The sequence below is a fragment of the Rhinoraja longicauda genome, chromosome 3, assembly GCF_053455715.1.
Source record: "Rhinoraja longicauda isolate Sanriku21f chromosome 3, sRhiLon1.1, whole genome shotgun sequence".
NCBI lineage: Eukaryota > Metazoa > Chordata > Chondrichthyes > Rajiformes > Arhynchobatidae > Rhinoraja > Rhinoraja longicauda.
Window position 1 is genome coordinate 70,602,514 of NC_135955.1, and position 26,016 is coordinate 70,628,529.

The 26,016-nt window shown below is 41.5% G+C and overlaps 1 protein-coding gene across 1 annotated transcript in view; it reads right to left on the reverse strand.

The window, feature by feature from the left end:
• Positions 1-546: 546 nt before the first annotated feature.
• slc25a46 (solute carrier family 25 member 46) overlaps positions 547-26,016 on the reverse strand; it is a 45,503-nt gene continuing 20,033 nt past the window's right edge. The window contains exons 5-8 of the mRNA XM_078397028.1: positions 18,022-18,122; positions 14,228-14,284; positions 12,106-12,163; positions 547-2,214 (exon numbers count right to left, since the gene is read on the reverse strand). Of these exons, the coding sequence (XP_078253154.1) occupies positions 1,636-2,214; positions 12,106-12,163; positions 14,228-14,284; positions 18,022-18,122 (795 nt within the window). The 3' untranslated portion in view covers positions 547-1,635. The remainder of the gene's footprint in view (positions 2,215-12,105; positions 12,164-14,227; positions 14,285-18,021; positions 18,123-26,016) is intronic.

Consider the following 26,016-nt stretch of genomic DNA (forward strand, 5'->3'; position numbering starts at 1 on the left):
ACGCCAACATGCCATTAGCTTTCTTTACTGCCTGCTTACAATTTCTGGCTTTGAGACTAACCTGCACATTGATAATGGAGGAAGCTTTAAAGTGTGGACCAAACATTTTTTTAAAAGATTAAGTGCTGACAGAGAATGTTTTACACCTCTCATTTCAGATGTACACTTTAATTCCATGATAGCAAGTAAATCTAATATCTTCAGAAATATTTAAATCCTGAAATTTAGGGGAAATTTCGGGAAAAACAACTATTGTACCATTAATTGCATTTATTCAGTGAAACTAAACTAGGAAATGAGATTGACAGATTTCAATAATCATAATTCATAGTGATTAAAAACAAAGCTCAGATGTGGGCATGTATTTTACCATCAACCTTTTTCTTCCCCTGACAATTTATCTGATTGGAGGAACACCCCATACTTCTTGTGGGTGGGCTACAACCCAATGGTATGAACATTGAATTTTCCAAATTTTGGTAACAGCCAAAGCCTCCCCCCCCCCCCCCAATGTGCCCCACCTGGACTCATACCTATTTCTCCCCCTCCACCTTCCCTACATTCCTTCCACGAGCTTCACAATGTACAACTCTTCAATCCTTTTGTCTCACACCTGTCTTTGCATTTGTGGACTTTGTCCAAACATCTGCCTATCAACCCCCCTCCCTCATCTGTATCCATCTGTTACTTGACAGGCTCTTCCCCCCTCCCCCAATCACCCATCAGTCTGAAGAAGTGTCTCCAGCCAAAATGTCACCTATCTATGTTCTCCAGAGATGCTGCCTGACCCTTTGAATTGCTCCAGCACTGTCTTTTTTTAAATTTATATACATAGTTGACTAAACTGGCAAGCGTTCACTATGGTAAAATAGGAAATGTGTACATTTATATCCAGATCACAAATGGAACTCAAAGAATGTGTTAACTTTCATTCATAATATTATGGTTTGTACAATGATAAAGATAATTATTATATACAAAAAAAGCCACAATCTTGATACCTGGAGATAAAGAAATTCAATAAGGCAAAGCCAATCAAAATTAGTAAATTACAACACTGCAGTAATAAAGCACTCTAACTTTAACTACACATTAGGCCAAATTATGATTCTCCTTTTCTTACCATTTAATAGTTTTCAGCAGATAAATTCACTAGGGATGAAGAATTTGGTTTGATCACATTGTGACACATTCTTCAATGAAGAAAATGAGGCAAGGAGGCACGAAAAATCTCTATCATGCAGAAGGTGTGCCATTAAAAATAAAAATGCTGATCAAAAATTACCAAGAAAACAGCTCCATCAGTTATTTTCATGTTAAGTAATAGAGAGAGAATATGTTTATAATTCATTTTGGCTTCTTCTGATTTGGATGGATACTGCATTGTGGGAGAAAATTATATTTCAAAAAGAGAATCATGGGAAATGGCAGGATTCACTTTAAAAGGACAATAAAAGTCATAAATCATGGGCAGCTTTACAATTTTACAAATACTTATTTTAAAACTAGATTTAACAACTCAGTAGTTTAAATAGTTAACAAAGTGCATTTTATTAGTGCTTCTAACATGCACCAAAGGAAATAACGTTCTTCATGACTATTGGTTATTTACCAATGACATCTTAAACTCCTGGATTAAGTGGCATTTTGCAACCATGTAGAATATATTATTCTAGTAATCTGCAGTACAGCAGCATGCAATGTGTACTGGACAAGAACTGCCCCAAAACCCTTATAGAAGCCAAATATGCCTTCTTCTTTCTTGATTACATTAATGCAGTCTTTCATTCCTTCATACTGAGTGTTAATAGGAAGAACTTCATATCCATGGTCTGTGTTGTCAATGATGGTGCGTGTTCCTTGAATGTGAAGGCGGTGAAGTACAGTTTCCAATGGATAAACTAAAACATCAGCACAAAGATTAGCAACAAAAGCAGCAATAAGTTCAGGGAAATAAGCATCCAGCACAGTTTGTATGGAACTTGAAGCATCAGCTGGGCACTGATGTGATGCCTTCCTCCGTAGAAAAAATAGAATTAACTTCTGAATGATGGCACTGATGATGTAATGGAGCACTCCATGCAAGACAGTTGGAAAGATTAAGACTCCAAGGGGAAGCAGGCGCTTGCTGTGTGGGACACCCATTCCCACCAGTCTGCATACACCTTCCTTCACACAATCAAATATTCCTGGATTGTCTCTAATGATCTCGCTCTGGAAATAATAGACAATGTTATCAGTTTTTTAAAATGTACTATATAGTATACCTGTTATGAAGGGGCTGTGCTCCAAGAAAACCGTCCGCATTGTAATTTTCCATGATTCAAACAGTTGACAAAAATTGACACTTTTTATTGGTTTTTGTGTTTATTTTGTTGATTTTTTCGCACAATTTCGGATAGCAAATTTTTATTCTATATCTCATATTTTTGGTAGTGATTTGTGAATTCCAAAAGGGTGAATTTCTGTTACCCAAACTGCTATAAAATGGGGGTACAATGTTTTAAAATTATTTCAAAGTAACATTTATTTTCAATTGATTACATTTATGGCCAAACTAATAATAATCTTTTTTTCAAATTTTGTACTTGAAGGGTGCAAAACGGTGCATAAAACATGGCGACTCTTGTTAATGGACTCAGTACAATCACACTGTCTTACACTCTTATACTTGGGATGACTGTGCCTAATGTATTGCAGGATTGTCACTAAACTATGTGCAAAAGGAGGATTTCATTGTAGACACTTCCACTAAGGTTATTTTCCAAGAACCCTTACGCAAGTCAGATTTTAGACAAGTCGGAATCACATTAAAACTAGGTAGAAACAACGAACTGCAGATGCCGGTTAATACACAAAATAACACAAAGTGCTGGCGTAACTCAACAGGTGATGCAGCATCTCTGGAGAACATGGACAGGTGAGGTTTCGGGTCGGGTCCTTCTTCAGACTAACCAGTCTATTGAGTTACTGCAGTACTTTGTGTTGTTTTACAGTGAGATTATCCTTTGTACAAAAGGGACAGATTGGACCTTAACAGGTGGAGGACCAGCATTCTGGCAGGCAGGTTTGCCACTGCTACACGGGTGGTTTTAAACTAAATAGGGGGGGGGGGGGGGGGGGGGGTCAAATGGGATGGTCAAGGATGGAATTAAAGGGAGAGTAAAGGGATAGTTAATGACCCCAGAATTAACAAGAAAGAAAGCAGCTCACAAAGGGATAGGAGAGTATGGCCAAGTGTAATAGGAATCGATGTGAAAGGTGAGATCAGTAAGGAATTAAAAGTATTGTATAAGAATGTGCAAAGTACAAGAAGTAAAGTAGATGAGCTTGAGGCTCAGTTAGATTGGTAGATATGACATTGTGGGATTACAGAGACGTGGCTGCAGGAGGATCGGGCCTGGGAACTTAATATTCAGGGTTATACATCCTATAGAAAGGACAGGCAGGTGGGCAGAGGCGGTGGGGTAGCTCTGATGGTGAGGGACAAAAATCAGTCCTTTGCGAGGGGTGACATAGGGACTGACGAGGTAGGATCACTGTGGATAGAGTTGAGGAATTGTAAAGGTAAGAAGACACAAATTGGAGTTATTTACAGACTTCCAAATAGTAGCCCGGATGTAAGGTGTAAGTTGCAGCAGGAGTTAAAACTGGCATGCCACTGTGGTGATGGGGGATTTCAATATACAGGTAGACTGGGAAAATCATGTTGGTTCTGGACCCCAAGAAAGAGAGTTTGTAGAGTGCTTCCAAGATGGATTCTTAGAGCAGCTTGTACTGGAGCCTACCAGAGAAAAGGCAATTCTGGATTTAGTGTTGTCCAAAGAACCAGATTTGATGAGAACTTGAGATAAAGGAACCGCTTGGAGGTAGTGATCATAATATGATTAGTTTTAATCTGCAATTTGAGAGGGAGAAGTTTAAATCGGAAGTGTCAGTGTTGCAGTTGAACAAAGCAGACTATGATGGCATGAGAGAGGAGCTGGCCAAGGTCGACTAGCAAGGGATCCTAGCAGGAATGACGGTGGAACAGCAATGCCAGGAATTTCTGGGCATAATCCAGAAGATGCAGGATCATTTCATTCCAAAGCAGAAGAAAGATTCTAAGGGGAGTAGGAGGCAACCTGACAAGGGAAGTTAGGGATGGAATAAAACTAAAAGAAAAGATGTATAACATAGCAAAAAGTAGCAGGAAGCCAGAGGATTGGGGAAACTTTTAAAGGACAACAGAAGGTAACAAAACAGGCAATTCGGGCTGAAAAGATGAAGTACGAGGTGAAGCTGGCCAAGAATATAAAGAAGGACAGTAAAAGCTTCTTTAGACATGTTAAGAGAAAAATATTAGCAAAGACAAATGTGGGTCCCTTGAAGACAGACACGGGTGAAATTATTATGGGTAACAAGGAAGTGGCAGAAGAGTTGAACAAGTATTTCGGATCTGTCTTTACTAAGGAAGACACAAACAATCTCCCAGATGTACTAGAGGACAGAGGATCTAGGGGATAGAGGAACTGAAAGAAATTTGCATTAGGTGAGAATTAGTATTGGGTAGACTGATGGAACTTAAGGTTGATAAATCCCCAGGGTACGCAGGGAGATGGCTCCAGAAATAGTGGACACATTGGTGATCATTTTCCAATGTTCAATAGATTCAGGATCAGTTCCTGTAGATAGCTAATGTTATCCCACTTTTCAAGAAAGGAGAGGGGAAAAAATGGGGAATTACAGACCAGTTAGCCTGACATCAGTGGTGGGGAAGATGATGGAGTCAATTATTAAAGAGGTAATAACGGTGCATTTGCATAGCAGTAAAAGTCAGCATGGATTTATGAAAGGGAAATCATGCTTGACTAATCTTCTGGAATTTTTTTGAGGATGTGACAAGTAAAATGGATGAAGGGGAGCCAGTGGATGTAGTGTATCTAGACTTTCAGAAACCCTTTGATAAGGTCCCACACGGGAGATTGCTGAGCAAAATTAGAGCACAAGGTATTGGGGGTAGGGTGTTGACATGGATAGAGAATTGGTTGACAGACAGGAAGCAAAGTGTAGGATTAAACGGATCCTTTTCAGAATGGCAGGCAGTGGCGAGTGGAGTGCCGTAAGGCTCGGTGTTGGGGCAGCAACTATTTACCATGTATGTTAATGATTTGGATGAAGGAATTAGAAGTAACACCAGCATGTTTGCAGATGACACAAAGCTGGGTGGCAATGTGAACTGTGAAGAGAATGTTAGGAGGTTGCAGGGTGACCTGGACAGGTTGAGTGAGTGGGCAGATGCGTGGCAGATGCAGTATAATGTGGATAAATGTGAGGTCATCCACTTAGGCAGCAAAAACAAGGAGGCAGATTATTATCTCAATGGTGTCAGGTTAGGTAAGGGGGAAGTGCAGCGAGACCTGGGTGTCCTTGTACACCAGTCACTGAAGGTTGATGTGCAGGTACAGCAGGCAGTGAATAAAGCTAATAGCATGTTGGCCTTCATAACGAGAGGATTTGAGTAAAGAGGTTCTTCTGTGGTTGTATAGGGCCCTGATGAGACCACATCTGGAGTTTTGTGTACAGTTTGGGTCTCCTAATTTGCGGAAGGACATCTTTGTAATTGAGGCAATGCAGCGTAAGTTCACGAGATTGATCCCTGGGATGGTGGGACTGTCATATGAGGAAAGATTGAAACAATTAGGCTGGTATTCACTGGAGTTTAGACAGATGAGAGAAGATCTTATAGAGACATTAAATTATAAAAGGACTGGACAAGCTAGATGCAGGAAAAATGTTCCCAATGTTGGGGGAGTCCAGAACCAGGGCCCACAGTCTTAGAATAAAGAAGAGGCCACTTAAAACTGAGGTGAGAAGGAACTTTTTCACCCAGAGAGTTGTGAATTTGTGGAATTCTCGGCCACAGAGGGCAGTGGAGGCCAAATCACTGGATGAATTTAAGAGAGAGTTAGATAGAGCTCTGGGGCCAGTGGAATCAAGGGATATGGGGAGAAGTTGGGCACGGGTTACTGATTGTGGATGATCAGCCATGATCACAATGCATGGCGGTGTTGGCTCAAAGGGCCGAATGGCCTCCTCCTGCACCTATTTTCTATGTTTCTATGTTTCATCTTAACTACTAGGCGCTGAAGCTGCTGGACTGCACCAGTGAGCCATTCTTCTCCAGCTGTCACACCGTCCAGTTTATGTGGCTGTTGTTGCGGCTCGCGTTGTAGCCCCTGGCTGACAGCATTTTATTCAGGCTACGGCCACTGACAGGGTGCATCAGTTATCAGGGCTACCTCGCCTTTCACCAGCTGGTGCTTCATCCTGTCGACCATCGCGCTATCCGTTCCCCCGCCCACTGTCGCCTCCTTCTCCAAGGTGGAAGATGTCGGGGAGAAAGAGGTGGCGGAGGTTGTGGAGGAGGGAACAAACAAAGTGACGGCCAACAGGAAGGAGTGGCAATTGGTGAGAGGGGAGGGAGGCCCCAAGGTGAACAAGCATATCCTGTCAGTGGCGGTGGCTTGTCACTGTTAGCCAGGGGTTACCATGTAATCTGCAACAACAGCTCTGTTAACAAAACAGTGTGGCAGCTGGTGAAAGGCTCACTGGTGCAACTTGTGGAACAAGTCATTGATAGCTGGGAATTGCCACCCACCCCCTCCCTCGTTCTCGCTCGCCTTCCCTGAATCGTACTCAGTGGCTGCTTTTTTTAATCTATGAAGCTAATGGGAAACCCTCGCATTCTTCCTGCAATAACACCATTCAGGACATTCACCTATTGTGAATTGTTTACTTAAGTGAGAGTTTGCATAATTCACCTATTGTGCAAGCCGGGGAATGCCTGTACTGACATGTGACAATAAAGTGCCTTGGAGAAGTAACACAAAGGCATTAATTAATTTCTTAACATTACACCTTCCATGAAAATAAATGATGGACTGATATACATGGAGCTCTACTATAATGCATGTTTCCGTAACACAAATTGGACATAACACGAGTGACGAATTAGGGAACACTATTTGGAATTCACAGGCCGAATTGGTTGTATCAATTTTAATTGGGATCTAACGTGCCACCTAAAAGCTGCTTTGGAATTCAACTAGAAAAACAGTTGTCCTGGAGGAAAAAAAGAATCCAGGCTGTTTCCATGTAATCCCCTGCTGTAATCAGATACCACTGTCTCTTAGTTAGTTTCACTGTAAGTGGGCGATGAAATTGGCAAGCGATTGCTTCCATTGACTACTGTGCAATGACACTATTGAACAACGTAATAGTCTTTACTATTGTTAGTTTGCAGTAACAAAAATAAACTTATTGCTATTAAAAAGACCTTAATTTTTGAAAATCCAGTGGAAAAAATGTCTTTGATGTTATGTCTGAAATTCTCTAGCCCATAGCCCCCTTATCCCCATTGATACAATCGTTTTTATGACTTAATTAATAATGCAAGGTTTATTAAGAACACAACCGCCACGTTATAGCAGAAGTACATCTGTTATTTGATAAGAGCAGAACACAATGGAATCATGGAAACTATGTCACAGTGAAATAAGTTGAAAAATTACTATATCTGAGAATCCTGCTTCAATTTAGAATCAAGCGCAATCTCCAGTATGCACTACATGGCTTGGATCAGCATGCGTGAAGGGAATGCTTCCAGTTACTCAAATTTAAGTTTAAGATCTGCAATAAAGTCACACCAGGCCACACTGGTGGCTAAGAAGTTTCAGTGCAGCTAAAAAATTTAAAAAAATACAAATTGTTGGAAACACTCAGGCCGAGCGGCAACTGAAGAAGCAGAAACCGAATCAACACTGCAGACTAAAAATTATTTGTCGAATACTTCATTCTGACACAAGGTCTTTGATCTAAAACAGGTTTGGTTTATCCTTCTACAGATGGGCTCAACCTGCCGTGTGTCTCCAGCATTTTGATTTTATTTCAGGTTACTAGAATCTGCAAGGAAGTCAGAAATCTAACAAGTGATAGTCAGTCATATTTAAAGCTGAATAATAGCCATGGCGATGACAACTTGGGAGTACAATTTGGAAATGATCCGCAAGTTTAGGCATCACCTTTGTGACAAGGTGAAAGTTGTTATTAAATGGGTGTAAATGTCTATGTGTCGGGAGGGGCAGCCTCAGACAAAGAAAGGAAAGATGTGTGTCATGCAGTTAGTTTCAGGAGCTAAGGAGGAAATTAAAGAATGGGACATCAAAATGTATGTGTATATGAACAAACTAAGGGAGTTAACGAAGGGAATGAATAAATGGCTCGGAATGCAGGCTTGCGGAATGTGACAATTCCAAGGGAGGAGAAACCTGGATCAATACTGTTGTGATGTGGAATTTATATTTTTAGAGCAGGGGCTCCTGGCTAAACAGAGACGAAACAAGGTGCCAAGTTTCTGCACCTGAGCTGGAATGGAACCAATGTCCTTGGGGGAGTGTTTGCTAGCGATGTCGGGGAGGATTTAAACTAATATGGCAGGGGGATGGGAACAAGAACAGAGAGACAGAGGGGTATAAAATGAGGGAAGAAACAATAGATAACAAGGTGAAAAGTAAAAGTGGTAGGCAGACAAATCCAGGGCAAAAATCAAAAAGGACCACTTTGCAACATAATTATATAAAGGGCAAGAGTGTTATAAAAACAAGCCTGAAGTCTTTGTGTCTCAATGCAAGTATACGTAATAAGGTGGATGAATTAAATGTGGAGATAGTTATTAATGATTATGATATAGTTGGGATTACGGAGACATGGCTCCAGGGTGACCAAGGCTGGGAGCTCAACATCCAGGGATATTCTATATTCAGGCGGGATAGACAGAAAGGAAAAGGAGGTGGGGTAGCGTTGCTGGTTAGAGAGGAGATTAACGCAGTGGAAAGGAAGGACATTAGCTCGGAGGATGTGGAATCGATATGGGTAGAGCTGCGAAACACTAAGGGGCAGAAAACGCTAGTGGGAGTTGTGTACAGGCCACCTAACAGCAGTAGTGAGGTTGGGGATGGCATCAAACAGGAAATTAGAAATGCGTGCACTAAAGGTGCAGCAGTTATAATGGGTGACTTCAATCTACATATAGATTGGGTGAACCAAATTGGCAGGGGTGCTGAGGAAGAGGATTTCTTGGAATAGACTGGCAATTGATGCTTAAAGGGTTGACGGTGGACATGCAATGGAAGGCATTTAAAGATTGCATGGATGAACTACAACAATTGTTCATCCCAGTTTGGCGAAAGAACAAACCAGGAAAGGTAGTGCATCTGTGGATAACAAGGGAAATCAAGGATAGTATTAAAACAAAAGATGAAGCATATAAATTAGCCAGAAAAAGTAGCATACCAGAGGACTGGGAGAAATTCAGAGTCCAGCAGAGGAGGACACAGGGCTTAATTAGGAAAGGGAAAATAGATGATGAGAGAAAACTGGCAGGGAACATAAAAACTGACTGCAAAAGCTTTTATAGACATGTGAAGAGAAAAAGACTAGTTAAGACAAAGTAGGTCCCTTGCAGTTGGAAACAGGTGAATTGATCATAGGGAACAAGGAGATGGCAGACCAATTGAACAACTACTTTGGTTCTGTCTTCACTAAGGAAGACATAAACAATCTGCCAGAAATAGCAGGGGACCGGGGGTCTAATGAGATGGAGGAACTGAGGGTGATCCAGGTTAGTCGGGAAGTGGTGTTAGGTAAATTAAATGGATTAAAGGCCGATAAATCCCCAGGGCCAGATAGGTTGCATCCCAGAGTGCTTAAGGAAGTAGCCCCAGAAATAGTGGATGCATTAGTGATAATTTTTCAAAACTCTTTAGATTCTGGAGTAGTTCCTGAGGATTGGAGGGTAGCTAATGTAACCCTACTTTTTAAAAAGGGAGGTCAGAGAGAAAACGGGGAATTATAGACCAGTTAGCCTAAAATCGGTAGAGGGGAAAATGCTAGTGTCAGTTATTAAAGATGTGATAGCATCACATTTGGAAAGTGGTGAAATCATCGGACAAAGTCAGCATGGATTTACCAAAGACAAATCATGTCTGACGAATCTTATAGAATTTTTCGAGGATGTAACTAGTAGCGTGGATAAGGGAGAACCAGTCGATGTGTTATATCTGGACTTTCAGAAGGCCTTCGACAAGGTCCCACATAGGAGATTGGTGTACAAACTTAAAGCACGCGGTATTGGGGGTTCAGTGTTGAGGTGGATAGAGAATTGGTTGGCGGACAGGAAGCAAAGAGTAGGAATAAACGGGTCCTTTTCGGAATGGCAGGTAGTGACTAGTGGGGTACCGCAAGGCTCAGCGCTGGGACCCCAGTTATTTACAATATATATTAATGATTTAGATGAGGGAATTGAATTCAACATCTCTAAGTTTGCAGATGACACGAAGCTGGGTGGCAGTGTAAGCTGCGAGGAGGATGCTAGGAGGCTGCAGAGTGACTTGGATAGATTAGGCGAGTGGGTAAATGCATGGAAGATGCAATATAATGTGGATAAATGTGAGGTTATCCACTTTGGCAGCAAGAACAGGAAAGCAGGGTATTACCTGAATGGTGGCCAATTAGGAAAAGGGGAGATGCAACGTGACCTGGGTGTCATGGTGCACCAGTCATTGAAAGCAAGCGTGCAGGTGCAGCAGGCAGTGAAGAAAGCGAATGGTATGTTAGCATTCATAGCAAGAGGATTTGAGTATAGGAGCAGGGAGATTCTGCTGCAGGGCAGGGTCTTGGTGAGACAGGTTGTACAGGGCCTTGGTGAGACCGCACCTGGAGTATTGTGTACAGTTTTGGTCTCCTAATCTGAGGAAAGACATTCTAGCCTTAGAGGGAGTACAGAGAAGGTTCACCAGATTGATCCCTGGGATGGCAGGACTTTCATATGAAGAAAGACTGGATAGACTAGGCTTATACTCGCTGGAATTTAGAAGACTGAGGGGGGGATCTTATAGAAACATATAAAATTCTTAAGGGGTTGGAGAGTCTAGATGCGGGAAGATTGTTCCCGATGTTGGGGAAGTCCAGAACTAGGGGTCACAGCTTAAGGATAAGGGGGAAGTCTTTTAGGACCGAGATGAGAAAACATTTCTTCACACAGAGAGTGGTGAGTCTGTGGAATTCTCTGCCACAGAAGGTAGTTGAGGTCAGTTCATTGGCTATATTTAAGAGGGAGTTAGACGTGGCCCTTGTGGCTAAAGGGATCAGGGGGTATGGAGAGAAGGCAGTTACAGGTTACTGAGCTGGATGATCAGCCATGATCATATTGAATGGCGGTGCAGGCTCGAAGGGCCGCATGGCCTACTCCTGCACCTATTTTCTATGTTTACCAGGAGAGACAAAATTACCTGTTGCAAAGCTTGACTGAAGCTAAATGTAAAGCAGTCCACAATTGATAAGAACAAACAACTGATGCAAAGATGGTTGTGGAGTGAATGTGGAACAGAAATAAAATTGGCATGGCACAGGCATAAGATTGAATGTTGGAACAAAATATTCCAACAAGAAACAAGTCAACCAAAAGAAAAAATGTTTTAGTTAACTTATAACGCCTTCAAGAGTGCTCAGCAAATGCAAGTATTGATTTAGAGATAAAGGAAAATTGATACCACATTGGGAAAATTTAAAATCCCACACCAATTCAAAAGCCCAGGCGCATTGTTACTGAAAAACAACATTTATGAATAAGAAAAAAGTCAATTGGTTCTCTTAATTTATCTTATTCACAGAGACATCATGGCTCTTTTCTGCAAAAATCCATCAGATCAATTAATGCAATTTTCCAATTTTAACTTAGATTTTGAAACGCATTAAAAAATTACCATTGGAAAACATGAAAATTATAATAAAAACTAGAGATTAAAATAGAATTTACACTGCTATGAATCATTCAATTAAAAAATTATCATTTGCTATTGTTTTATTATTAATGGAGTAAATCTAGATACTTTGTACTGTAATCTTTTGGTGTTTCCCATGCTCTACCCAACAGTGAGCAATAAATGACTGATATCATTCACCAAGTTTCCAAATGTTACTTAGCATTGATCACTGGGAAATTATTTGCAAACAAAACACATGATGCCCATCAATATGAAACAAGTTAAAACACTGAAAATTTACCTGCACAGTTTCGATTAAACTAGCTGAGTAAAAAGGCATTGCCACAGCACATGTCAACCTGCAGGAAATAATATTATTTTAAAAATAATCGATTTTAGTCGAAGCAAAATTATAAAATGTTCATGGATATGTTCAAATCACTACAAAATTTATTAACATTAAACCATCTATCCGAGTTAATTTTTTTCTGATGAAGGGGACAATAGGACAGTTTTGATTTCCTCTGATGCTCATCAACGTACATTAACAACTTTTAGTGCTCTAACCTTGCTGACCAAGATACTGTATGGAACCTTAGTGAAAGCTTACATAAAATCCAAATTCACCATATCCATAAGGTTCCCTCCGGCTCACATATTCTACTAGTCCCATCATTAAAATAGGTGGATGCTTTTTCTGAATTGTCTGCAGATGACACAAGAAAACTTGTGTTGCTATTTTACCCCAATGCCATTTCAGCAGCTTAATCTAATTTACACTATTACCTCATTCAGTGCTCAGGATGTATTTCCAGGATCCAAGTTAGTGGAAACAATATAAAGAGAGTAATTACAACATTTGTTTCTCTATAAGAAAATAACTGCAGATGCTGGTACAAATCGATTTATTCACAAAATGCTGGAGTAACTCAGCAGGTCAGGCAGCATCTCGGGAGAGAAGGAATGGGTGACGTTTCGGGTCGAGACCCTTCTTCAGAAGTTTCTCTATACTACATATAGACAGACACAATATTGATGCCACAACTGACATGGCATAAACAAACCTCTGCCCTTCTCACTGCTACTCTCTACTGTACCAGGAAACTGGTAGAGGACTTAGCCCTACAATGGCACTCCTGCACCAATAGAACCATATGAGTGAGTCATTGAGACAACACACAATGGTTGTCTGTGAAGGCTGGTGTTGATTGAGCTGGGGCAAACTGTGCGGCCACTCCATTCAGGAATTATAAAACAGAATATAAACAAATACAAAAAAGCTAAATAAAGTTAAAGGGAAACATTACAGCCTTAGAAAAAGCTCGAGATTAAGTGTAGATTTTAGGGATATTTGTAAGCATATTGTTCAATATCACGAATTATGCTGGAACAGCAATGAAGGAAAAAAATAAGGCAGATCAATTACACATTTAGAACAGTACAAATCTGCTGATGTTTAGTTTTGTTTTGAGACACAGCATGGAAACGGGCCCATTGGTTGAATCCACGTCGACCATCGATCAACTATTCACACTGGTTCTATGTTGTCTCACTTTCTCATTCATTCCCTACACATTTGGGACAATTGTACAAAGGCCAATAAACCTACAAACCCTCACTTCCTTTCGATGTGGGACAAAACTGGAGGGCCAAGAGGAGCCCACATGGTCACAGGGAGAAGGTGCAAATTCTGCACAGACAGCCACAAGATCAGGATCAAACCTGGATGGGTCTCTGGCACCGAGACAAAATGGTGAGCAGCATATAGTTCTTCCAAATGGAACACAAAGATTAAAAGTCTATTCAGTGTCAGGAAAATAATATCTGGTAGGAAGGGATAACAAATAGCAAAGAAAGATCAACTCCAGAATATATTTAATCTGCAATGAACAACTTTGCCAAAGTGTTCTGAGGCAAATTTCAAATGTACAGGAATGTCTAGTAGATCCTACAAACAGAAATAATATGTACAGAGTGGGGAAAAAATCAAAACAAAATCAATGTTGTAAACCAGTACCTGCAATTCTCATATCTCTGAGCAATTAACATTCTGGGAGTGAGTTAATAACATTGGTCTTTTTATTTAATAAACCAGTGTCAATTTCCATAATTCAGCGCATTGTCATTTAAAGTGTAGGATAAATAATGATTAAGCAATGGCATGTATGAAATTAACATAAGCTGCATATATATATATATATATCAAAACTTGTCGAATTGGCTTAGCCATGGTAGAACGTAAAATAAAAGGACCGAATCCTATCAGCATTCTTTGTGTTCCATATTCCAGGATTTTCAGTTTCTTTTTGCCTTATAGGTGGAATTAATTTAAGCAAATGCTGAGAACGACCAAAATAATAGAGATATCAATAATATAAGGAAATAAAAGGCTCATTTAAAAAGAAAGAGTCCTTAATGCTTACCCTTTGAGTACAAGATGACCAACAATTTGTTTTGGACTCCATTTATGTGAAACCTCTCTGTAATACAAAAAATATGCTGAAAATGTTAAATAAATTAAGGTAATAAAAAACTGCGTGGAAAACAAAATCAACATTACGTTGCTGGTAAAATAAATTCAAGTTTATTCCAGATAATCTGAACACTGCGCATTTTTTAAAAATAATTAATTTTCAAAGATTTTGGTATTGTAGTCAAGGCCGGCATTTATTGGCTATCTCCAACTGCCCTTAATAAGCCACACTTGAATTGCTGTAATCCTTTCACTGATACTTTTGCAAACCGTGATTGTACACAACCTGGCAGAAGAAACTGCAGATTCTGGCGTACCTCCTGCCCTTTTCTTTCGTGGTGGTGGAGCTTGTGATGTCTGACAGTGCAATCAGAAAGGTCTGTACCATTAACTCCATCTCGTAAATGATATATCTTCAGCCACTGTATATAGTGGCAGGAATAAATGTTTAGAGTGATAAATGGGATGCCCATCAAGTGGGCGGTTTTAGTCTGCATGGCATTGAGCTTCTTGAGAGCTAGAGTCCTATTCATACAGCACAGAAACGGGCCCTTCAGTCCAACACATCCATGCAGGCCAAGATGCCCCATTAAGCAAGTTCCATTTACCTGCATTACCCTCTTATCCTTTCCTATACCTGTAGCTATTCAAATGGCTTTTAGATGTTGTTATTGTACCTGTCTCAACTACCATTCCGGCAGTTCACTCCATATACCCACCATGCTCTGAGTGAAAATGTTGCCTCTCGTCTCCTATTACAATACAATATATCTTTATTGTCATTGTACAGGGGTACAACAAGATTGGGAATGCGCCTACCATACGATGCAATAATTTAATTAGCTAGTCAGTATTAATTTAAACAACCCAATGAAACAAATTGTAACAGTTTTAAAACAGAATAAAGTGCAAGTAGATCTGTGCCGGATCACTGTGCGATGTGACCATCCAGCTCAGCAGGACCGGTTCATAGCAGCTATGGCCCTGAGGATGAAGCTGTTCCTGAGTCTGGAGGTGCGGGTGTAGAAGGCCTTGTATCGTCTGCCGGATGGAAGGAGTTCGAACAGACTGTTGCAGGGGTGTGAAGAGTCTTTGTGGATGCTGGTGGCTTTTCTGAGGCATCGTGTGTTGAAGATGCCCTCCAAGGCTGGTAGCTGTGTTCCGATGGTCCTCTAAGCTCTATGGGCTACCCGCTGAAGAGCTTTCCTCTCTGCCTCCGTGCAGCTGCGGTACCACACAGGGATGCCATGTGTTAGGATGCTTTCTGTGGTGCAGCAGTAGAATGTCGTCAGCAGCTGTTGGAGTAGACCAGACTTCTTCAGTGTTCTTAGGTAGAACAGTCGTTGCTGTGTCTTCTTGACCAGCGCAGCAGTGTTATTGGACCATGTTAGGTCCTCCGAAATGTGAGGGCCCAGAAACTTGAAGCTGGACACTCTTTCCACACTGTCCCCATTGATAAAGATCGGGGCGTATTCCCAGTTATGTGACCTACGGAAGTTGATGATCAGCTCCTTGGTCTTGGTGGTATTTAGGGACATGTTGTTATCAGAACACCAGTCCGCCAGGTTCTGCACCTCCGCTCTGTATTTTGTTTTATCACCGTTGGTGATCAGCCCGATCACCATTGTGTCATCTGCAAACTTGACAATGGTGTTGGTGTCGAATGCAGGAACACAGTCGTGTGTGAAGAGGGAGTAGAGCATGGGGCTCAGAACAGTCCTGTGGTGTGCCGGTACTCAGGGTGATAGTGGAGGACAGGTGCGGGCCCATACTCACTGCCTGCGGTCGCTCCAGCAGGAAGTCTAGGAGCCAGTCGCATAATGACGAGCTGAGGCCTAGCTGGTGGAGTTTGGTGATGAGCTTGGTGGGGATGACCGTGTTGCAGGCAGAGCTATAGTCAATGAATAGCATCCTCACGTACGTGCCCTGTCTCTCCAGGTGAGTCAGGACAGTGTGCAGAGCCAGAGAGATGGCGTCTTCTGTCGATCTATTTGCCCTGTATGCAAATTGACGTGGGTCCAGTGAGTCAGGGATGCTGGATTTGATGTGTGAGAGGACCAGCCTTTCAAAGCACTTCATGACTAACGGAGTTAGGGCACCTTCCCTTCTTATCTTAAACTTGTATCCGCTGGTTCTTTATTCCTCTACGCTGATTAAAAGACTGTGCATTCATCCTATCAATTCCCCTCACATTTTTATACATCTCTATGAGATCACCCTCCTGTGCTCCAAGGAATAAAGTCTTAGTTTGCTCAATCTCTCGCTATAGCAGACCCGCGAGTCCTGGCAAAATCCTCGTAAATCTTCTCTGCACTCCTTCTAGCAAGAAAAGATAATGTACTAAATTAATTACATCTTCCTCAAGCAAGGTGACCAAAACTAAGCACATTACTCCAACTGCGGCCTCAGCGACATCTTGTGCAATTTGGCATATCGACCCACCTTCTATACACAATAGGTATTTATTCACAAAATGCTGGAGTAACTCAGCAGGTCAGGCAGCATCTCAGGAGAGAAGGAATGGGTGGCGTTTCGAGTCGAGACCCTTCTTCAGACTGATGTTAGGGGGGCGGGACAAAGGAAGGATATAGGTGGAGACATGAGGACAGTGGGAGATCTGGGAAGGGGAGGGGAAGAGAGGGACAGAGGAACTATCTAAAGTTGGAGAAGCTAATGTTCATACCGCTGGGCTATACTCAATACGCTGACTGATAACGGCCAATGTACCAAAGCCTTCTTTACCACACTGTCCAGGGGAGATGCCGCTTTCAGAGAAGTGTGTACCTGCACTCCTGTATCCCTCTGCTCTACACACTCCCTTGGGCCTTATCACATTCACTGTGATGTCCTGCCCTGGTTTGACTTCCCAAAATGCAACACCTTACACTTATCTGAATTAAATTCCATTAGCCATTCTTCAGCCCACTTGTCCAGCTGATCAAGATCCTGCTTCAATGTTTGAAAACCATCCTCACTATCTAAGATGTTATCTACTTGAGCTTCATCTGCAAACTTACTAATCATGCCTCGCACATTCCCATCCAAATTATTGATATGCCACAAACAGCAATGGAACCAGCACCAATCCCTGAGTGACACCACTAATCACGGGTCTCCAGTCTAAAAAAACTCCCTTCCACCACCACCCTCTGCTTCTTTCCACAAAGCCAATTTTCTATCCAGTCAGCTAGCTTACCCTGGATGCCATACAATCTAACCTTCCAGAGCAGCCTACCATGCAGAACATTCATTCATCCAGGAAAATTGAGAGTAGCACATCAGACTCATGACCTGTGCTTTGCAGATAGTGGAAAGGCTGTGGGGTGACAGGCAAGTCATTAGCTTCAGGATAACCAGCCTCGAAGGTGGTCTCACAACCATAGCATTTATTTGGCTAGTTTAGTCAGGTTTCTGGTCAAAGGTGACGCTCAATGCATTGGTGGGGGGCTTGAACATCAAAGGAGGTGATTAAAATCTCTTCTTGGGAGATGGTTTTTGCCTGTCACTTACAATTTGAATGGCTCAGTTTTCATTAAATTGCTAAATTCACTGAAACATTTTGTATAATTTCTCCAAATGCGCAAGTAAATTTAATCCTCAACCCCCCTCCCAAAGAAACATCCAAACCACACACTTCTTAGTATAGACTTATACTGTTTATCATGTTTAAAAATAATTATCCAGTTGTAATCATTTACCATATAAAAGGAAGCAGTTTTCAAGAAGCACACAGCTGTGACTTACCTAGGAAGAGGTGTGAATTCACTGATGACACCTTCAGTGCCCAAAGCTATTCCTTGAACAATAAACGTGCTACCCATCCCTTTCCATAATCCTTTTAAACCCTGCAAAATAAAATATAGAATTTAGTCAAACATGAAATTTACTGTTCAAAATTACAAGTCTATCCTTTTACAGCAGCCAATGTTTTTCATTATTTGATGGGGCATGTGGGGAGGGGGGAAGGAAGCCAGAAAGGAATTCTGGTTTAACATTTCCTATGAGGGGGAGTGGGGAGAGGGGAAGGGGAGTGAGGTAGAATAGTGGGAGAAATGGGTGCATATCCAGGTGGGGTAAAGGAAAGAGAGGGGGGGAAATAGTGGAGGGCTGGATGGTTTGGAGTTTGTAAAATGTGTGCAGGATAGTTTTTTGTGTGCAGGATAGGATAGTTTTTTGCAGCAATACGTAGAGGTGCCTACCAGAGAAGGGGCAGTGTTGGACCTCCTGTTAGGAAATGAGATGGGTCAGGTGACGGAGGTATGTGTTGAGGAGCACTTTGGGTCTAGTGATCATAATGCCATTAGTTTCAATATCATTATGGAGAAGGTCAAATCTGGACCAAGGGTTGAGATTTTGGATTGGAGAAAGGCTAATTTTGAGGAGATGAGAAAGGATTTAAAAGGAGTGAAATGGAAATTGTTGTTTTATGAAAAGGATATAATAGAGAAATGGAGGATATTTAAAGGTTAAATTTTGAGAGTAGAGTCTTTATGTCCCTGTTCGGTGGAAAGGAAAGAATAATAATTTGAAAGAGCCGTGGTTTTCCAGGGAAATTGGACACTTGGTTCGGAAAAAGAGGGAGATATACAATAAATATAGGCGGCAGGGAGTAAATGAGGTTCTTGAGGAATATAAAGAATGTAAAAGGAATCTTAAAAAGGAAATTAGAAAAGCGAAAAAAAGATATGAGGCTGCTTTGGCAAGTAATGTAAAAGTAAACCCCAAGGGGTTCTACAGATATGTCAATAGCAAAAGGATAGTGAGGGATAAAATTGGTCCATTAGAGAGTCAGAGTGGACAGCTATGTGCTGAGCCGGAAGAAATGGGGGAGATATTAAACAATTTTTTTTCTTCGGTATTTACCGAGGAGAAGGATATTGAATTATGTGAGGTAAGCGAAACAAGTAGAGTAGTGATGGAAATTAGGATGATTAAAGAAGAGGAGGTACGGACACTTTTGAAGAATATAAAAGTGGATAAGTCTCCAGGTCCTGATAGGATATTCCCTAGGACATTGAAGGAAGTTAGTGCAGAAATAGCAGGGGCTATGACGGAAATATTTCAAACGTCATTAGAAACAGGGATGGTGCCGGAAGATTGGCGCATTGCGCATGTTGTGCCTTTGTTTAAAAAAGGTTCTAAAAGTAAACCTAGCAATTATAGACCTATTAGTTTGACGTCTGTGGTGGGAAAATTAATGGAAAAGATACTTAGGGACAATATATATAATTATTTGGATAATCAAGGCCTGATTAGAAACAGTCAACATGGATTTGTGCCTGGAAGGTCATGTTTGACTAATCTTCTTGAATTTTTTGAAGAGGTTACCAGGGAAATTGATAAGGGCAAGGTTGTGGATGTTGTCTATATGGACTTCAGTAAGGCATTTGACAAGGTTCCACATGGAAGGTTGATTAAGAAGGTTAAATCGTTGGGTATTAATAGTGAGGTTGCAAGATGGATTCAACAATGGCTGAATGGGAGATACCAGAGGGTAACGGTTGACAATTGTATGTCAGGTTGGAGGCCAGTGTCTAGTGGAGTGCCCCAAGGATCTGTGTTGGGTCCACTGTTGTTTGTCATTTACATTAATGATCTGGATGATGGTGTGGCAAATTGGATTAGTAAATATGCAGATGATACTAAGATAGGTGGAGTAGTTGATAGTGAGGTAGATTTTCAAAGTCTACAGAGAGACTTGGGCCTTTTGGAAGGGTGGGCTGAAAGATGGCAGATGGAGTTTAATGCTGATAAGTGTGAGGTGCTGCATTTTGGTAGGACAAATCAAAATAGGACGTACAGGGTAAATGGTAGGGAATTGAGGAATGCAGTGGAACAGAGGGATCTGGGAATAACTGTGCATTGTTCCCTGAAGGTGGAATCTCATGTGGATAGGGTGGTGAAGAAGGCGTTTGGTATGCTTGCCTTTATAAATCAGAGCATCGAGTATAGAAGTTGGGATGTAATGTTGAAATTGTACAGGGCATTGGTGAGGCCGAATCTGGAGTATGGTGTGCAGTTCTGGTCGCCAAATTATAGGAAGGATGTCGACAAAATGGAGAGGGTACAGAGGAGATTTACTAGAATGTTGCCTGGGTTTCAGCACTTAGGCTACAGAGAGGTTGAACAGGTTGGGTCTTTATTCTTTGGAGCGTAGAAGGTTGAGGGGGGACTTGATAGAGGTTTTTAAAATTTTGAGAGGGACGGACAGAGTTGACGTGGGTAGGCTTTTCCCTTTGAGAGTGGGGAAGATTCCAACAAGGGGACATAGCTTCAGAATTGAGGGACAAAGGTTTAGGGGTAACACGAGGGGGAACTTCTTTACTCAGAGGGTTGTGGCTGTATGGAATGGGCTTCCGGTGGAAGTGGTGGAGGCTGGCTCGATTTTATTATTTAAGAGTAAATTGGATAGGTATATGGATGAGAGGGGATTAGAGGGTTATGGTCTGAGTGCAGGTAGATGAGACTAGGTCAGGGAGAATGGTCGGCGTGGACTGGTAGGGCCGGACAGGCCTGTTTCCATGCTGTAGTTGTTATATGTTATATGTTATATGAGAGTGTGTGCATTGGTTAGCTACCTAAAATTGGAGAATTCAATGATCGTCCTGTTTGTTTGTAAGCTACTCAAGCGGAATATGAGGTGCTATTCCTCCAGTTCGCACGTGGCCTTACTTAGGCAATGGAAGCTCAGGACAAAAAATTTGAAATGGGAATAGAAAGAGGGATTAAAATGGTTAGCAACCGGGTGATACAGCAGGCCTAAGGGGACCAAACACAAGTGCTTGGTGAAATGGTTGCCTATTCTACGCCCGGTCTCGCCACATCAGGAACACGGAATTCAGTAGAGTAGGTTTGAGGAAGTGCACGTGAGCCTCTGTCTCATCTGGGATGTCAGCTCGGGTCCTTGGATGGGTGTGGAGGAGGTGGTGTAGGGAGAAATGTTACATCTCCTGTGGTTACAGGGGAAAGCACCTGGGATGGGATGGTTTGGATGGAAAGGCATGAGTGAACCAAGGAGTTGCAAAGGAAGTACTCCGAATCTGAAGAAGGATCCTGACCCAAATTGTCACCTACCGATGTCCTCCAGAGATCTGCCTGATCCTTTGAGTTACTCCAGCATTTTGTTTTTTTTGTAAATCGGCATCTGCAGTTTCTTGTGTTTACATTTAATTATCAGTCTATGCAAAACAAGAAGTTGGTAATTCTAAACAAAAAAATCATCATTCTAACGGGTCCATATTTGGTTGTGTAAATAAGGTCTCATTCTCTCAGAGAAGTAGGGACCTGTTAGAATGATGATTTTTTTTGTTTATAATTACCAATTTCTTGTTTTGCACAGAGAGATAAATTTGCCAAAGATAGAAGAAATGTTAATGATTTTCAAGGAGTCAGGAAATCTAAACCAAGTAAACTCGTAAATGTTGAACCTGGATAGGAAAAGAAATTGCCCTTATTATCAGAGATTTGTTATGGATGTAGATTTTGGGTGCAACATTGATACGACTTGATTTGATAATTGTATTCTTGAGCAAAACAAAGTATTGGAGTAACTCAGCAGTCGGAGAGCATCTGTGGAGGGGACGAAATGTGTAGGAAAGAACTGCAGATGCTGATTTAAACCGAAGATAGACACAAAAAAGCTGGAGTAAGTCAGCGGGACGGGCAGCATCGCTGGAGAGAAGGAATGGGTGACGTTTTGGATCGAGACCCTATGAGGGAATGTTTAGGCAACATTTCAGGTCGGGACCCTTCATCAAACTATCGTCTTAATACTGACTGCTATACTGTGATGTCACCTTGGCTGTGGGCTCTCCACTAAGCCCATTCCTGTAATATCTTAGCGAACCACTTTCTTCTATTATATTTTTATTATACTGTTTTTACTTCCAAAATAGCGTCTGTTCAAATTCAGCTTTCAAATACTTGGATTCCTCCAACAGTAAGATAACAAAGCTGTACTATGTCCTGATGTATCTAAGAATCAAATTGAATATAGAAACCAGAATGTAGAAAGCACTAATGAGACCTCAGAAATGGAGCAAGATGAGCAAATATAAAGTATTAATATAATTCAGCAGCTAACATTAAGGCTGCCTTTCAAACCACATTTGTAAAAAAGCTTGGGTCATGGAGTCAAACAAAGATTAAAGATATTCTTGCAGAGGAAAGGGACATGAAGATAAAGTACCAAGTATTTAGTATCAACCTTAAATAGGCCAATCATGTCAAACCACTGATTAATACCATTAATACCACTGATATTGGACAGTTAAAAATAACAAAAGAACTTAAAGGGTGGCAGTCCATAAACAATGTATTCACTTGGTTCAGATGGGATGCATCCCATGTTACTAACCTGGCCAATTTTTTTAAATTTTCCTTGGATATAATGAATGGAAGAGGATGAACCTGTAATCGGATACCAGGTAGCCTAATGGCAGAAAATAGCAGGATATTTCATACAATTCTGGAATTGCAGTTTAGAAATTTTAACCCACTTGAAAGGGCATAGAAGATTTTTCAGAAAAATAAGGATTGAGGGAATTCATTCACACGGAGAGACTATAGAACTGGATTTGTTCTTGGAGCAGAAGAGACCGGATAAAATCCAATCAGAACTTTGAGGGAGTCTTTATAAAGAGCAAATCAGGCGAATACTTTCATAAATACATTAGTTCAAGTAGGTTATTTTTAATGAATTGTTTGAAAAGCTAGTTCCATTATGAGAAATCTATCAATTGTACTGCAGTTTCTCAATTAGACTATGCCAATAACAACTCTGAAACTACAGATACCACTAGCCTTCGCATCCAACACATCATTCTCCAACATTTCTGCCACCTTCAACATGACCCCACTATCAGTGGCATCTTCCTGCCCTCACACCTTTCCGTAGAAATCACTCGCTCCACAACTTGGCTCCTCAATCCTCTCCCCACCTCATTCCCAAGCACTTTCCTCTGCAACTGCAGGTATAACACCCTGTTCCTTCCACCCCTCTCTCACATCCACTCAAGGATCTCAGCAGCCTCTCTAGGTGAGACACAGGTTGACATATACCTCTTCCACCCATCCATTGCTTTTTTGTTGCTCCCAATGTGGCCACATACACCGGCATGACCAAGCATAGACTAGATGACTGTTTGGATGGGTAGAGTGCAAGTGTTCGACAAGGCCTGCTGGAGCTCCCAGTTGCGAACCATTAACTCCCGTTCCTGTTCCCATACTGACCTTTCTGTGCTTGGCCTCCATTATTCCCGGAGTGAGACCACACACAAACTGGCACCCCATATTCCGCTTGGGTAAGTTACAACCGTATGAACACTGATTTCTGAAAAAGGGTTCCGAACTGAAAATGTTTGCCCATTAAGTCTACAGATGTTTCCTGACCTGCCGAGTTTCTCCAGCACTTTGAATTTTGCTCAACAATTTCTGCTATTTTGATAGCACTGATGGCAGAAAATGATTAACTGAACTAGGCTGAAATATACTCATTTAATAATTATTGTTACTGTTGAACTTGCCAGATGCCTAACCAGAAGAGCAATTGGACGCAGCATTATTGGAGATTTACGGTACTTCTGATGTCATGCTTAAATATCTAACCAAATAACTGTTGGAAATCTAAATGGCATCCACTGGTCCTCTTTTTCAACTGTGCTTATTACAGTGCATTCAGAAAGCAATCAGACCCCTTCACTTTTTCCCATTTTGCTACATTACAGCCTTATTTTAAAATGGATAAAATTCATTTTTTTAATCACCAATCTACACACAATACCCCATAATAAAAAAGCGAAAACAGGTGTTTAGAAATGTTTGCAAAGTAATTAAAAAGATATCCGAAATATCACATTTACATGCGTATTCAGACCCTTTACTCAGGCACCTTTGGCAGCGTTAACAGCCTCAAGTCTTCTTGGGTATGATGCTACAAGCTTGGCACACCTGTATTTGGGTAATTTCTCCCATTCTTCTCTGCAGATCCTCTCAAGCTCTCTGTCAGGTTGGATGGGGAACGTCGATGCACAGCCATTTTCAGGTCCCTCCAGAGATGTTCGACCGGGTTCAAGTCCGGGCTCTGACGGGGCCACTCAAGGACATTCACAGACTTGTCACCAAGCCACTCCTGCGTTGTCCTGGCTGTGTGCTCAGGGTCGTTGTCCTTTTGGAAGGTGAACCTCTGCCCCAGTCTGAGGTCCAGAACACTCTGGAGCAGGTTTTCATCAAGGATTTCTCTGTACTTTGCTCCGTTCATCTTTCCCTCAATCCTGACTAGTCTCCCAGTCCTGCCGCTGAAAAACATCCCCACAGCATGATGCTGCCACCACCATGCTTCACCGCATGTATGGTATTGGCCAGGTGGTGAGCGGTGCCGTTTGGCATTCAGGCCAAAGAGTTCAATCTTGGTTTCATCAGACCAGAGAATCTTGTTTCTCATGGTCTGAGAGTCCTTTGGGTGCCTTTTGGCAAACTCCAAGTGGGCTGTCATGTGCCTTTCACTGAAGAGTGACTTTGGTCTGGCCACTCTACCATAAAGGCCTGATTGGTGGAGTGCTGCAGATATAGTTGTCTTTCTCAAAGGTTGTCCCATCTTCACAGAGGAACTCTGGAGCTCTGTCAGAGTGACCATTGGGTTCTTGGTCACCTCCCTGACCAAGGCCCTTCCCCAATTGCTCAGTTTGGCTGGGCGGCCAGCTCTATGAACAGTCCTGGTGGTTCCAAAGTTCTTCCATTTAAGAATGACGGAGGCCACTGTGCTCTTTGGGACCTGCAATGCTGCAGAAATTGTTTTATGCCCTTCCCCAGATCTGTCTCGACAAAATCCTGTCTGAGGTTTACGGACAACTCCTTCATCGTCATGGCTTGGTTTTTGCTCTGACATGCACTGTCAACTGTGGGACCTTATATAGACAAGGGTATGTATGCCTTTCCAAATCATGCCCAATCAATTTAATTTGCCACTGGTGGACTCCAATCAAGTTGTAGAAACATCTCAAGGATAATCAATGGAAACAAGATGAACATAAGCTCATTTTTGAGTGTCATAATAAAAGGTCTGAATACTTATGTAAATGTAATATTTCAGTTCTTTCTTTTTAATTGCTTTGCAAAAATTTCTAAACACCTGTTTTTGCTTTTTTATTATGGGGTATTGTGTGTAGATTGATAATAAAAAAATGAATTTAATCCATTTTAAAATAAGGTTGTAACGTGGAAGAATGTGGAAAATGTGAAGGGGTCTGAATATTTTCTGAATGCACTGTACATCCTCAAAGAGCAATACATTTGTCAAATAGGATTCCCTTCCTTAAATACACGTCGATTCCACTCGAATGTCATTCTACAACTTGAAAAAGGACGAATTCCATTATTTGTGCACTGACATATCAAAAAAATCCCGTCTGTAGTTTCTGTTGTTATATTGCAAGGACTATTTTGTTACATCACAAGGACTATTTTGTTTGCCCGCGTAGCAACATGTATATGAGAATGACGTAATATCGGCAGGCACTCTGGTTCCAGGTGGCCGTGAAATAAACTGAGCCTGGGTTAATGCTCGTCTTTCAAACTTTTAAATATGTGTACTTGTGGTCATTCCAGAGTCATAACGACGGTACAACAGATACCGGACCACAAAGTACAACATGGCGGCAGCGATTTGTGTGACTTAGCTCTAGAAAAGTAAAGGGAAAAAAAACAAACATAAAAGTAGACAAAACAAAGAAAGCCCTAGAA